Genomic DNA, 14,056 nt, shown 5'->3' on the forward strand with positions numbered 1-14,056 from the left:
GCTTGACCGCGGAAAGGATAACGATGTTCCACGAAGTGGAATATGGACTTCATAAGTATAAGTTTTTATCTCGGTATGAGGGATATCCCACGAGGATGAAGAGATAAATTACTATTGGATATAAAGGAGGTATGATGTCGGAAATATCGATCAATGGAAACTCCATGATGTGTCTGAGTAATCATGTCCTAGTTTGGTGCCAATAGAAGGAAGAAGACAATACAATTGGATGGATTTAAGAATACTAGAAAGTTGGATGTTAGAATAACGGTCAGTTGCCCTGATGATGAGTTCAAGGTTTGCAAGTGATGGGATGGGCCATAACCCACAGGCCCCAGGACCTGCCAAGAAGCAAGCACATTCTTGCTGAAGGAAAAACCCTGGAAGTGGATATACCTTTGTCGACAGATGATTTTATAGGAGTTTACGCAAAACCTGAGAGTTGTGAAGGAACGATAGATGTTTGTCTGGCTTGCAGAATCAATGGATTATTCCGAACTTGGTTCGTCGACGAGAGAAATTCTGCAATGCTTGTGAGGATGACCGAGTGTTACAATGCGAGATTCGCTAAACCGTATACAAGGTAATGATTTGGGTGCGGGATGGATTGATCACCATACCGACTTACTCTTATTATTCGCCTTGCTATATGGGATGGTAAATCTGAGTGACTTACCTATAGTGGAGAGACGACGATCAAAACCTTGTTTAAGCCTTAGAATGGTATAGGTATTTTTCCCTTGTACAAGGCAGCTTTGCCAACCGTAGGTTATACGGTGAGGATCACCCAGACCCATTTCCTGCAGGAGAAACCACAAATTGTTGACCACCATGAGATATCGATAGTTGTTTAGTTTTGGCGCCAGACCCGTCAGCTAAGAAGACCCAATCTCGGAAGAACCTTACCAAGATGGAAGGATAGAAAAATTGTGGTAAGGTTATGCCACTACCGGAAGAGCCCGGATAAGGAATTATCCTGAAGATCTAAGAAGACCGACACTGTCAAGAATAAGGATGGAATATATGAGTTTTGATAGAACCGTAACCATGCTTCTAAGGGTGGTAGCATCCCAGACCCCTATGATGATCGATGGATTTTGAGGAGACCCCCAAACCCTAACCTATTTCTTGCTAGCCTCTCTGAATCTCGAGGACGAGATTCATTTTAAGGGTGGTAGGTTTGTAACATCCCAAAATTCTAAATTTTGGAATGTTATAAACAAATAGATAGATTTGATTGATTGTTTGAGTGATTGTCTGAAAGTGAGTGAAATTCGAAACTTTTTGAAAGTTAAATGAGAGGGAATAAAAGGACTTTCCCAAACTTTCACCTTTTTCTTTTGATCCCCAAGAATTCAAATTCTTTCATCACAAAACCCTGGAGAAAAGATGACATGACTTCTTCCATTTATTTAAATGACATGGGGTGTTGAAAATATTTGAATTTCATTTGAGAATATTTTCAATTCTAAAACTTTATGCAACTCAATGATTTTCACGAGAGAAGATAAAATGACTTCTTCAAATTATATGAAATATGAGTTGGGAGTTTCAAAGAATTAAATTCAAAGTTTTTCTGAATTTTATTTTCAATTTGGATTTATTTGAGTTTTATTCAAATTATTTTTCTCCAAAAATAAAATAAATGGAAATTAGGGTAACATGATTCCCTACATCAGAAAATTGGAGAGAAATAAATTTGAATTCATTGTGGTATTTTTAAAATGATTTTTGTTGGATTTTAATAGACCAGTAGCACTCTTTGAATTATTAGAATTGGTGTGTATTTTATTTAATGCTAGAATAATGTTCATGTCGTAGAAAATCTTTTCCTGAAAATTTTGATATATTATATGCCTATATAATATTTTTAATTATTTTGCTTTTATTATTTTATTTGTCTGGAAAATAATGTTAAAAAAACCCCTCCTCCCGACTGGGCCGACCCAGCCCAGCGCCAGCGCCAGCCCAGCCCTGTTCTCTCTCTCTCTCTCTCCGCCCCACGGCCCAGCAAGCCGAATTGGCCCATGGCCTCTCTTCCTCGAGCGAACTGCCTCCGCCCCGGTCGCCCGTTCCCTCCCTCTCTCTCCCTCGGACGCCGACAGGCGGGCCCCGCATCTTCTTCCTCCTCCCGCAAGGCAACAGGAGTTCCGCTCCTGTATGCCATCGCCGGCGACGCCGTCCTCGCCTCGGACTCTCCCTACCCCTCGCCCAAGCACCCCGCCGCCCCTCCTCTTATATATACTGGGGACCCCGGCCCCGTTTTCTTCATCAGGCCGAGCTGCCGACCTCGCAGCCGCCGCCACACCCTCACCGGAGTTGCCGCCGCCACCGAGCTTCGTCGCCGACGCCCGGCTCCGCCCCGCCACTCCCGACCGACGCCGCCCCCTTCATCTTCACCGTCGCGCCGCGCCGAGCCCCCTGACTCCCTCGCCGCCACCGGAGACCCACCGTAGTCGCCGCCCCGTCGACGTTCGAGCCGCCGCCGCCGTCCCCCTCGCCGCTGGCAGCCACCGTCGCCGCGGTACGCCTTGCCTCTTTCCTCCCCGTCTGATCTATGATCGATGGTCCGGATTAGATCTAGGTTTCGTTTTTTTTTCAAACAGGTATGTTTAGTTAACGAACGTTCATACGTTTAGCGTTGGCAGTGGACGTTTTCACTATATAAGCCTCGGCAGCGAACGTTCATATATTAGATTTGTTTTTGTGGCCAGGGACCCGTTTGTAAATATTTTAATTGCAGCTTAGTCCCTAATTTTCACACGACCACATCTTTTTACCCGTTTATCCAAATCCAACGAAACCAACGCCCACTTCTTCATTATGATCTCCTCTATCCAGTAATCCAACTCAAACATGTTTTTGAAAAGTTTAAAATTTGAATTAGATCAGATTTGAATTCAAACTTCGTTTGATCATAACTTGAGTTTCGTAGCTCCGTTTGAGTTGATTCTTTTTGCAAATCAAAGCTCTTGACCTAAACATTCTAATAAGGCCAAATTCACATAATTTTGGTACTGTTAGAAATTGTTTTATGTTGCAAGAGTTATTTGCTTGGTTTTGAAGTTTTCTGAATCGTCTTCTTCGTTCTTTCTGATCTTTTGAGCGATTGCTTATGTGTGGTTACTATTGCTTGCTTATGATAGATTGACCGGAGTGTGACGAGTAGAACTATCAAGAGTTTTGAGTGCGAATCATCTTCATCAACATTGCAGGCAAGTTCACACTTTGATCATACCTTTTCTACCACCCAGTTTTTTTGCATTAGATCAATCTTCACACATTGCATGATTAGGATCTAATTAAACTGTGGGATGGGAAGTAGATGAGGTAGTACCTATTACCTGTTTATTATCAAACCTTTGGGAGTTACTTCTGCGTTTGCTTTATGCCATGCTATGCTAGTAGACGTGGATTGGGGGAGTGATATCCATGACAGATGTGAGAATGTTAATTAATGGTTTATCTAAGGTGGCAACCTAACACACATCTGGGTGGATTGAGGCACCTGGGTATTTCAGGACTTGCCTGTTTTTATTTTGGACCCCCACCTAGGCTCAAAGGGATCATGAGATTATTCATACTAGAAACTTTCGTGTGCAGCCACAAGCCATTATGGGCTCTGGCATAGTTGAGTAAGTCGTGCAAACTCTTACAGGGTAGACTAGCAGATGTAGGGGAAAGTAGGTGTACCGGTCTATCCATCGTAAGGTGCTAGCACTTCTGAAAGACTGTGTCTCGGTCATCCGTTTCTCAAACACCATGTAGTGCGAGAAATCCAACGGAGGCGATCGAGTCTTGTGGGGAAAAGTGCGCAAACCTCTGTAGAGTGTATAAACTAATCATGATTAGCCGTGTCCCCGGTTATGGACATCTTGAGTATCTAGTTCTTGGATTATCCTATTGATCTCATCACGTTACTTTAAATGAATATTGTTGGGTTTAATGATGTTACTTAATTGGGATTGAGAATGTTGTCAACCATTCTCAATGTTCAACAACCACCATGATAGTTAAATAAAATTTATTCCTTTGCAGTAGGGAAAAATTGGCTTTACGCAAAAACCTTATAACCATAGAGCTTTTCCACCAGCCAAATATGCATGTAGTGATAGTCTTTATTCATCATTCTCTATGGTGTGAATTTGCCAGTACATTCAATGTACTGACCCTCTGTGGCTGTAACGTCTCATGTTGCAGGATTATCTTACGACGAGTAAGTGATACGTTAGGGTTACGACTTCTACACTCAACTTTGCCGTTGGTGTTGATGGGAATCCACAACCTTGTTACTTCCGCTGTTTTGGATTTGAGGTAATAGTATTTACGTTATTTTTACATGTGATTTACCTCTGTTATAAATCCTCGAGTACTGTGTGTGTCAGCATACCGATCCAGGGATGACACTTAAGCACAGAGACTTGACCCATTCGGGTCGGGTCGCTACATTTACCTTGTGCACTTTCAACTTCTTTTCTTCAGATTTGGCACTTTGATTCTCGACAATTGATGCTTCATCACATTGCCTTTAGTAGCCAATGTTAACACTTTAGTTGGCTCTTTATCCTTTAAGATCAAATCTGAATTGGCACTCTTGCGACCATCTTTTTTAACTCGGTATACTTGTTTGATCACCTCTTCCTTCTTTCTTGAGCTCCGGACCGATTCTTTCTTATTGAATCGGTCTTGAACATATGACAGCTCACTGAACGTTGATCTTCTTGGAGCTGCATAACAATGGTGAGATGGTCTAAAATATGATGGAGAATGTGCCATTGTATCATACCTGTCCCATGATGAATATCGATCTACATGAGCATAGGGAGGCATCCACGACATTGGCATTGGCGGCCCAAAATAAGGATATGAACACGTTGCATTAAAATTCTCTTCTTGCCAATACCGATCCTTGGATTTGCGCCTAGGGGTGATCTTGATGCTTTTGCATTACTTGACCGATAAGCACCATTCTCTTCACTTTTTTATATTTATCTAATAAATGTGCAAAAGTGACCTTGGATTTCTTGTGCTTTTGCTTATTGCGGCCTTTATCTCCTTTTGTTTTGCTTGTATCGATCTTTGGACTACTTTGTTGCCCCCCTAGTCCTTGGCGTCTTCATTGTATCTTCGATAGGACTCATGCCTTCAAGAATATTTTCATTGTGCTCTTGAACAACTTCTTTACTTGAAAGCTTGATCCCATCACCTGTAGTTTTTACCTTCTCATCTTTAAAGGAATCGTCTTGAAGCATCCGATTCAAAAACTTTTTTCCACTAGGACCAATCGGAATAGACTGGTCATCCCTTGGTGTTTCAACAAATTTTAATCGTCCTTTATCAATGGCCGATTTAACTATTTGACGAAACATGTTGCAATCCTCAAAATTATGCTTGGACGAATCATGCAACTTGCAATACATTCATCCTTGGATTGATGGCTTCACATGGTGATCAAGAACTCTAATGTAATTATTTTTCAGCAACAAATCAAATATTTGATCGCACATGCTTGAATTGAAGGTATACTTCTTGTTTTCTAGCCGATCTTGGTGTGCAAATGGGTTTGGAGTTAAGCAAACGAATGGTTCAAATTTGGAATATCGTCATTCGGCTATGCATTGTGTTTTTCACCCTATCTCCGATGTATTTGGATAAAATATTATATTAGCATCAGATTTCTCAAAAGAATTTGACCTTGACTTTAAATTTCTGAAACAAAAATAGTTAGAATACACATGTTTCAATTGAGACCAAGTGCAAGCCAAGTATGAAACAAGCAAAGCTACCCAATTAGATATGAAATTTTGATAAAGCAATGGGGAAAACTTTGGCTGCAATAATAGGTCATTATTGATCTTTATAAATGGCACAATAGGTTGACCGATATGCTCTATAAGAGTTTTATTGCTAACAAGTAAATTTCCCTTTTTCATTGGTCTTTCAAAATTACTTATGAGAATTTTTCTTATAGAAGTATCAACAATAAAGTTGTGACCAAATCGGAAGATAGGTAAATCACTTGCTAGACATACCTTTTCAAATACGTTGGGAGAGCATGATGGCTGTGTTACTTGAACGAGATGTTGTTCCTCTTTCGAATAGCTCCCCAACACCTTGTCGTCCTGTTTTTCTAGAACAGATTCAGCATACGTAATATTTGATTCGGTCTTTTCAATAGCCGAATTAACTTTGTTATCCGAATCACCACATTTTTTGACAATTCTATCCACACCCTATGCTTTCTCTTTTTGGCATAATCTAGCTTGGATTGTAGTAGAATTAATAGGCTTTCCATATTTTATTAATTCATGTAGAACAACATTGCATTCATCTCAAAAAGACGTAAGATTTTTCTTAACGACCCAATCTGGATAGAATTGCCCCCCAACACTTTTAGACTCTTTCGGTAATGATATGTCACCAAAATTCTGTAATTGTGTTGGGGGGACATGATATGCCACGGTAGTAGGTGAAGGCATTTGTGCTCCTGTAGAAGTTTCACTTATTCGGCCATGACCATGAATTTGCGGAGCCGAATTATGGACATCAATAGTTGCGTATGGTGCCAGAAAATCAGTAGCATGAGGTGTAGGATATGATGTTTGAAGGTAATTGACCGAATAACTAGTAGTAGCATGGCCAATTCCCCTATCCACCGGCACGTTTGGATTAACAAACTGCAAGTTATTTGCCGATGAATAAAAAGTTGAAACACTTTGTTGCATCATATTGGAAGTTCCTACATGGGGTGTCTCAACTTGATTAACCGAACTCATCATGTTGTTCATCGGCATATAGATTTGTGGGGTTGCCGATGCATGGGAGTGGGGATACATATGTTGCATGTTGCTGAAATTATATGAAGTTGAAGCATGAAGATTATTCTGAATCGGCTGTTGCACATAATTAGATACATGATTGATAAAACTAGGGCTAACCGATACATTATGCTCATTAGACGATCTAGCAACAACATATGCATTATTTGCATCTACATAAGTGAATTGGGTATTCTTATTACCTTCGTAGATGTCAAACCCTAGATGACGATCTCTTCGTAGCAAGAACGGGCCAGAGACCGTTCAAAGCTTCTTCCCCAGCAGAGTCGCCAAAAAGTGTGTTCACACACGAACACGTCACCGTGTACCCTCGACGCCGGGGGTGATGCACTGCAGCTCATGTCGAAGGAGATATGGTCGGAAGCGCGGTACGCAGGCAATCCGGCGGGTGCTTTTGAGGACCCGAAACCCCACACGCCCGGGAGGGACCCCGTCAGGGCGCGCGGTGGCTATGGGCTGCCCTAGGTCGATCTGATTGCCCCAAGGGCCTCGAGGTTCGCCGCCCTGCAACAAAAAGAACAGACGAAGAACGAGGAAGAAGAAGAACTTGGGTTAAGGAGAAAAGATAAAAGATAAAATGTGGTAGATGATTTGATCGATTGTGTGTTGTTCAATCGGTCATCACCCCTTAGGTATATAAGAGGCGGCTGGACTTCCCGTGCAAGGAAAAGGCTTGGATTCACGTCCAAAACCCTAGTCAAATTCGGATTGGTTTATCCAAACTTTCCAAAACCGTTCGGTTTAAACTGGCTGCACCTTGCGGGTCTTTTTTGTGTTGGTAAATGACCTCGGATGGAAACGAGTCCAAAAGCAATCTTGACCATTTCGACGAGACAAACAACTTTCATGTTGAATATTTTTCGATTCAACGCCATCTTTTGGGCTAAAACAGTCACGCAAAACATCTGTTCCCTCGCGCTACCCATCAGACATGCGTCTGGTAGGGCGCGCCACATCTCGCTTCATGACAGGGCTGCACTCCGATTACTCTAACTTTTGCATACGAACTTGGATTTGGATGGTTTTTATATCAAAATCGATCGTTTCGACGAGACGAAGACAATCCGTGTAGATCACTTTTCCATACGAGTCAGTCTTGGGGGCGTAATCAGCCGAATAGTATTCTGAATACAAAATCTCGGTATTTCGAACACAACTTCGGCTTTCGAGATGAGATCGGATGGCGATGGCTCAAACATCAATGTTTCTGCTTTTGACGATACGGAATTTTCTCACTTTGAGCACTTTTATATTTAAGGCCTTCTTAATTATGTTTTCGATCATGCCAAAATCTGTTGTCAACACAACGTGATCTATCTCTTATAATACTAGTATGTGAAGGGTAGCGTATGTATTTGGCTAAATGGAATAAATGCAAAATACAAAATCTTTTTTAAATTCACAAATAGTTATTAGTGGCGTGGAACACAAAACGCACACCATATTTTTTGCATGGTAGATAATTTGATGCATGAGGTCCGCTCCAACTTTCGGATCATTTGGACATCTGAGCAGCTCTCAGCAAAAAAGATAAATTTGGGGTGTGTAAAAAAGTTTACTGTTCATGTACTGTTCTGACCCGATCTGTCTTTTTAGCTGAGAGCAACTCAGATGTCCAAATGATCTGAAAATTGGAGCCGGCTTCACGCAATAAATTATCTACCATGCAATTTTTTTTGAATTTTTTGTGAATTATTTTTTGACCGGGTGCAGATGAGTCTGTGTATCGAATCTCTGCACTCGGCCCAATACACCCTTTTCAATTGAGGTGGGAATTTACATTTTCGGGAGCTCCTACTCGGCGCTTGCCAAACCCTATTCGGCGCCTTAAGCGCCCGAATTAGGCGTTTCCCCAAACGGGCGCACACCCCTCCCTGCGTGATGGGCCGTCCCATTGATCCTTCTTTTTTTTTGTTTCAAACTGCAAAACCGAGCACAAGTGAGACTCGAACTCCCGACCTTTCCACCTCCTCGTTTATTTTCTATTTATTCTTATTTCTTGTTCCTTTATATTTTATTTTTCTTAAATGCATGTTTTTTTCAAAAAACAAATCTAGTGAACTTTTTATTCAAAATTGATGATGTTTTCGAATTCGTGAACTTTTTTTGAAAATCCACGAACCTTCTTCAAATTAGTGAACTTCTTATCGAAATTGCTGATTTTTTTTCAAAAAATCGGTGAACTCTTTTCAAATTTGTGAACTTTTTTCATCAAAATTGATGAATTATTTTTAAATCCTTGAACTTTTTGATTGAAATTGATGAAATTTTGTTGAAATTAGGTGAACTCTTTTCAAATTTCTTAACTGTTTTCATCAAAATTGATGAACTTTTTTAAAATCCTTGAACTTTTTGATCTAAATTTATGAACTTTTTTTAATTTGGCGAACTATTTTCAAATTTGTGAACTTTCTTTAATCAAAATCGATGAACTGTTTTTAAATCCTTGCACTCTTTTTCAAAAGTGATGAACTTTTTTCAAATTCGTGAAATCTTTTTCATATTTTTTTTTCATAAAAATTATACTCTGACTGAAACATGGGTCAGATAGCTTGTTTTTTCTCATTAATAACAACCAAGCCATCGAGTCGCATTGGTTATTCAGTCAACTAATTCAGTGGTGGCATGCGGGTTCAATTCCCACAAGTCGCAATATTCTAGCTAGCACTTTTTCCCAAAAAAAATTTAGCGAGCGACGCTGGGCCGGCCCATTCCCGCTTGCCTTCGAGCGCAACTTGCCTAAGCGGCGCCGAAGAGGAGCACTCTCCGCGCTTTCAACGCCAATTAGGTCTCCTGGCGCTCGCACACGACGTTAGCGGGCCGGCCCTGCAACATCCTCCAAAAACCAGATGCAAAAAGAAAAACAAGAAAGAGCTGGGATTCTAACTCGCATGGCAATTGCTCGTTGGCCAAGATCTCTACAAAACAACCACTACGCCAAGATCTATTAGTTGTCTACAATACGCGAACAAACCTATTTAATACTTCTTTCAGTACAACATTAATATACACATATAAACCACCTGAAAAAAGAAATCATATTTTTTAAAACATTATAGATTTGCAATAAAAAAGTTTGAAAGACTGGTACTTTTTTTGAAATTTTGAAAAGGTTCATTGATTCTACAAAAGTTCATAAAATTTTGAATTAGTTCACGGATTTGAGAAATAGTTCATTGATTTTGGAAAAAGTTCATCAATTTTGAAAAAAGTTCATGCATTTAAAAAAAAAGTACACGAATTTGAAAAACGTTCATTGACTGTGGACAAAAGTTCACAAGTTTGAAAAGAGTTAACAAATTCCTATTTTATGAAAAGTTCACAATTTTGAAAAAGAAAATCACGATTTAAAAATAGTTCGTTGATTTTTAAAAAGAAATTGCGAAATTGAAAAAGTTCACACACTTATCAAAAGAGTAAGAAAAAAAGAATAAGAAGTAAAAAAATAGAAATAGAAAAACCGAACAAAACCGTTCAAAAAAACAGTAAATAATTAAACGAAATATTGTGATTAGTCATGTCCAAAGAAGGTGGCTGGGTGGTTATGGCGTCTTTGTTGGAGGTAGAAATGGCCTGTAACAGGCGCCTGCAGCGCCAAATAGGGAATGGCCTACATTTTCACACTCACCTGTCATGTATGAACGGGCCATATGGGCCTCTCAGATTTTCAGCAATTGTTGAAAATAATAAGTGGGCCAAAAGCCCAATTATTCTAACAAAAGCCTAATAATAAATGGGCCCGAAGCTCATGGGAGACAGCTCCAGGTTCGAGCTCGTATTTCGGTGTTTGAGCCTTTCGTGCGAGGTGTTTACCTGCGATCTTCACCACAAGATACGCTTTGTCCTCCATGGTTTGACTTCAGAAAAAAATTATATGAAACCAGGTACTTGAGAAAATTCCGTACTTTTGCATCGACTGTGTAGGCTTGTTCATGCGAATGGTGCAGGGAAAACTAATTACGTGCATATCATGGCGCATCTTTGTTGTTTGACATGGATGCTAATAGGCAAAGTTTTGTCTGTGTCGAAAATCTAAAACAACGTATGTATACTACTCCCTCTGTTCCTAAATATAACTTTTTCTAGAGATTTCACTACGGACTACATATGGAATAAAATGAATGAATCTACACTCTAAAATACGTGTATATACATCTGTATGTAGTCCGCATTAAAACCTCTAAAAAAGACTTATATTTAGGAATGGAGGGAGTAGTATAAAAATTATCTAGATTATCAGCGCGCTAGTACAAGTTAAGAATCATGATCCATGTTCAAATTGATTTGCTCAAATTTCACTTCCCAACCGACACCACGATACGGGGGGCATGGCATACGTATGCCTAGAAGCAACAGCGGCGGACAACACATAACAATGGTCATAGTCAAAGCAGGCTGGATCGATCCATCCCTGACAAACAGACTGACCAAAACCATATTCCTTTTCCCTCTCATCTACTCAAGCGCGGGCCCGATCATGTAGCCACATGTCCCCTATCCAGAGAGCTGATGAGCTGTTCATAACTCCACGCCGGAGGTGACTTCAGAGCACTGTTGCGTCACAGCACCGCCGCTGGCCGCCGCAACAAGAACAAATAAACAAATGCAAGAACAAGTAAAATAAAATAAAATGAAGGCATCACAGTCGAGCCGATCGGAAGCTGCAAAACCAATTTAGCGAAGGCCATAAATGCGTGGAAACAGCTGCTGGAGTAGCCAGAATTAAGCATCGCCGGCCAGCGTGATCAACAGCGAGAGGGATGTGTATGGTAGCCAGGAATAGAAGCTTCTTAAAAATCTTGCAATTAATGGAACGTCCGGCCGGTGGCCCAAAGTAACACTGCTACCCATGTCAAACTACCACCCTCTACTGACTACGGACCCGATCGATCGTCCTCTGTTGGAGGAAAAGCCAAATCAAATGTAGAATATGGGGCAAGTGGGGCGCCCTTGCACCCCTGGTTAACAACAAGGTGGATACGCGAAAACCGGCCAATGCTGCATGCTGCTTCTCTTCTACCTACTCGATTGAACCACGCTGCTCTCCATCATCCCTCCCTCACCGATCCCAATAATCCCTCTCCTTGTTGCCGCGCGCCAACTCTTCTGCTTCTGCCGCCATGTCACCTCGATCTCTTTGCACGGTTGCGCCTTGATCGCTCTCCGGCCATGGACCACGCGCGCGGCTTGGATTGGAGGGAGGATTGAGATCATCTTGGATGCGGCGGCGGCGGTGGCTGCAGCTCGGGCTTCACGCCGGACCGGCCGTGGCGGTCCAGGAGCTCCCGCGCCAGCGTCTGCAGGTCGCCGCTGCCGCTGCCGCTGCCGCTGCCCGCCGATCCCTCCGCCATGCTGCTGGAGCCGCCCCTGTGCGCCATGGCGCCGTATGACGGCTGCTGGCGGAGCTGGTGCTGGTGATGCTGCTGGAGCGCCCACTGCGGTTGCGCCGGCGGTTCGAAGAGCGCGGACAGGTCGATGGTGGTGGGAATGTTGGTCGTGGACGGCAGGTCCGAGATGGAGAACTGGGCCGGCATCGCCATCGGCATTTGCGGCGCGGCCGGCAGCGGCGGTGACGGCAGCTCCAGGGTGGCCAGGTGGGTCTGCAGGTAGGTCAGCTCGGCCTGGAGATTCACCACCTAGGGAATGACATGACACACACATACATTCATGCATTAGTACAAGCTTCAAACCAGTCACACAACGATACTCATACACATGAACAGATAGAAGTAGAACCACATGCATACATGCATGCATGCAACGAAATGATTTGCAAGGAAGATCAAAAGATTTGCACTAGAAACAAAAGAGAAGGGGGCGCGCGGTTAGAACTTCCAGAACTAGAGATCGGTGCTAGGGCTTTCTTTTCATGGGGTTCAGATCGAGAACCAAGGACTACTACTAGCTCCTTGGCCTGTTCAAACCCCAGAGACCGAGACGGACGGGGTACTAACATATATGCGCGCGTGGGCGTGGACGTGGCGTGACGGGCGTGCGTACGATCTGCGGGTGGGCGGGATCGGACGGCGCCGCGGACGCGACGGATGAGACGTCGTGCGCGCGCGCATATCATTCATCGCGAAGTCCAGCTGGGGAAGCAGTCTCCCGGTTTAGCGCTTGGCGTGCCCCTTTTCGCACTGCCGTTGCTTGGCTTCGCCGTGTTAATTTCCTCCCAAAGTAGACTTACCTTTCTTCTCCAGAAAGAAGAAACGCGGCATGCTCGCGCCGCCGGAGTACTACCCTCCCCGGAAAAGACCCAGATCCATACGCATGGCATGCAGCCAGCAAGCTGGCGACTCGAGGCGGCGCTAGCTGTGCTGTGCTGTGCTGTGCATGGCGCCTACTGGGGTTTTCCCTCCCGTGATCCAAAGAGGCATGCAGGATCGATGATCGATCAACACGGAGATTTAACTCGATCGATCGATGGGTATATGATGGATGGATGGATGGATGTATACCTGCTGCTGGAGCGCGAAGATGTGGGCGACGCAGCCGTAGACGGGGTCGCGGAGGCGGGCCTGCGCCTCGTAGCAGATGGTGACGACGGCGTCGAGGCGCTTGTGCGCGGGGATCTGGAGGAGCAGCTTGGAGACGTTGCTGGCGCCGAACACCTTGTGCACCGCCGCGAAGTGCGCCGCGCCTTGCTCCGAGTCGAAGTAGGGCGCGAAGATGCACTCGCTCACGCACTTGCGCCGGAGGAACTTGCACGCGCCGCACGGCCCGCCGCCGCCGCCGCCAAGGCCCCCTCCCCCTCCTCCCCCTCCGCTGCCGCTGCCGCTCCCGCTCGGCCCGCCGCAGCCGCCAAGCGTGCTGCTGCCGCCGCCCGAGCTCATTGCCGTGCTAGATCGATCGGCCGCAAGAAGAGAGCTTTTAATCGGCCCTCTCCCCTTATATCTGCTGCTCCCTCTAGGCACTTGCTAGTTATAGGATAAAACAAGTGCCCTCGCTCGCCGGTGTTGGTAAGTCTGGAGAGAGGGAGGGAGGGCGAGAGGAGAGGAGGGTCGAATGGGGAGGGAGGCAGGCTGCCAATATAGTAGACGCGGAGGGGGAGGGGCAAACGCGTAATATATGGAAATCCCTGCCTCCTTTTGGTGTTTGTCCTATTGGTGGAAGGTCATGGGGGGTTACAGTTCCACCCCGATTTCTTTTTTTTTCGGTTTCTCTCTCATGCATGCATATCTCATATATATATACGCACACTTTCCCTACTCGTCCCA

General features: G+C 43.8%; 1 protein-coding gene across 1 annotated transcript; it reads right to left on the reverse strand.

Moving 5' to 3' along the window:
- Positions 1 to 11,621: 11,621 nt before the first annotated feature.
- On the reverse strand, positions 11,622 to 13,834 carry LOC119288712 (LOB domain-containing protein 30-like). Its single transcript, XM_037568272.1, has 2 exons — positions 13,298 to 13,834; positions 11,622 to 12,475 (listed from the first exon to the last, which is right to left on the reverse strand). Exons 1-2 carry the CDS (start codon positions 13,670 to 13,672, stop codon positions 12,050 to 12,052), a joined length of 801 nt encoding a protein of 266 aa, XP_037424169.1. The 5' UTR covers positions 13,673 to 13,834; the 3' UTR covers positions 11,622 to 12,049.
- Positions 13,835 to 14,056: the final 222 nt, after the last annotated feature.

Source organism: Triticum dicoccoides, chromosome 4A (genome assembly GCF_002162155.2).
Source record: "Triticum dicoccoides isolate Atlit2015 ecotype Zavitan chromosome 4A, WEW_v2.0, whole genome shotgun sequence".
Classification (NCBI taxonomy): domain Eukaryota; kingdom Viridiplantae; phylum Streptophyta; class Magnoliopsida; order Poales; family Poaceae; genus Triticum; species Triticum dicoccoides.

Bases quoted from the DNA above. Each gene is read 5' to 3' on its own strand.
- LOC119288712 (XM_037568272.1), bottom strand. From the start codon at position 13,672: ATGAGCTCGGGCGGCGGCAGCAGCACGCTTGGCGGCTGCGGCGGGCCG. The intron at 12,476-13,297 runs GTATACATCCAT...GTCATTCCCTAG, and splicing joins TCTTCGCGCTCCAGCAGCAG to GTGGTGAATCTCCAGGCCGA.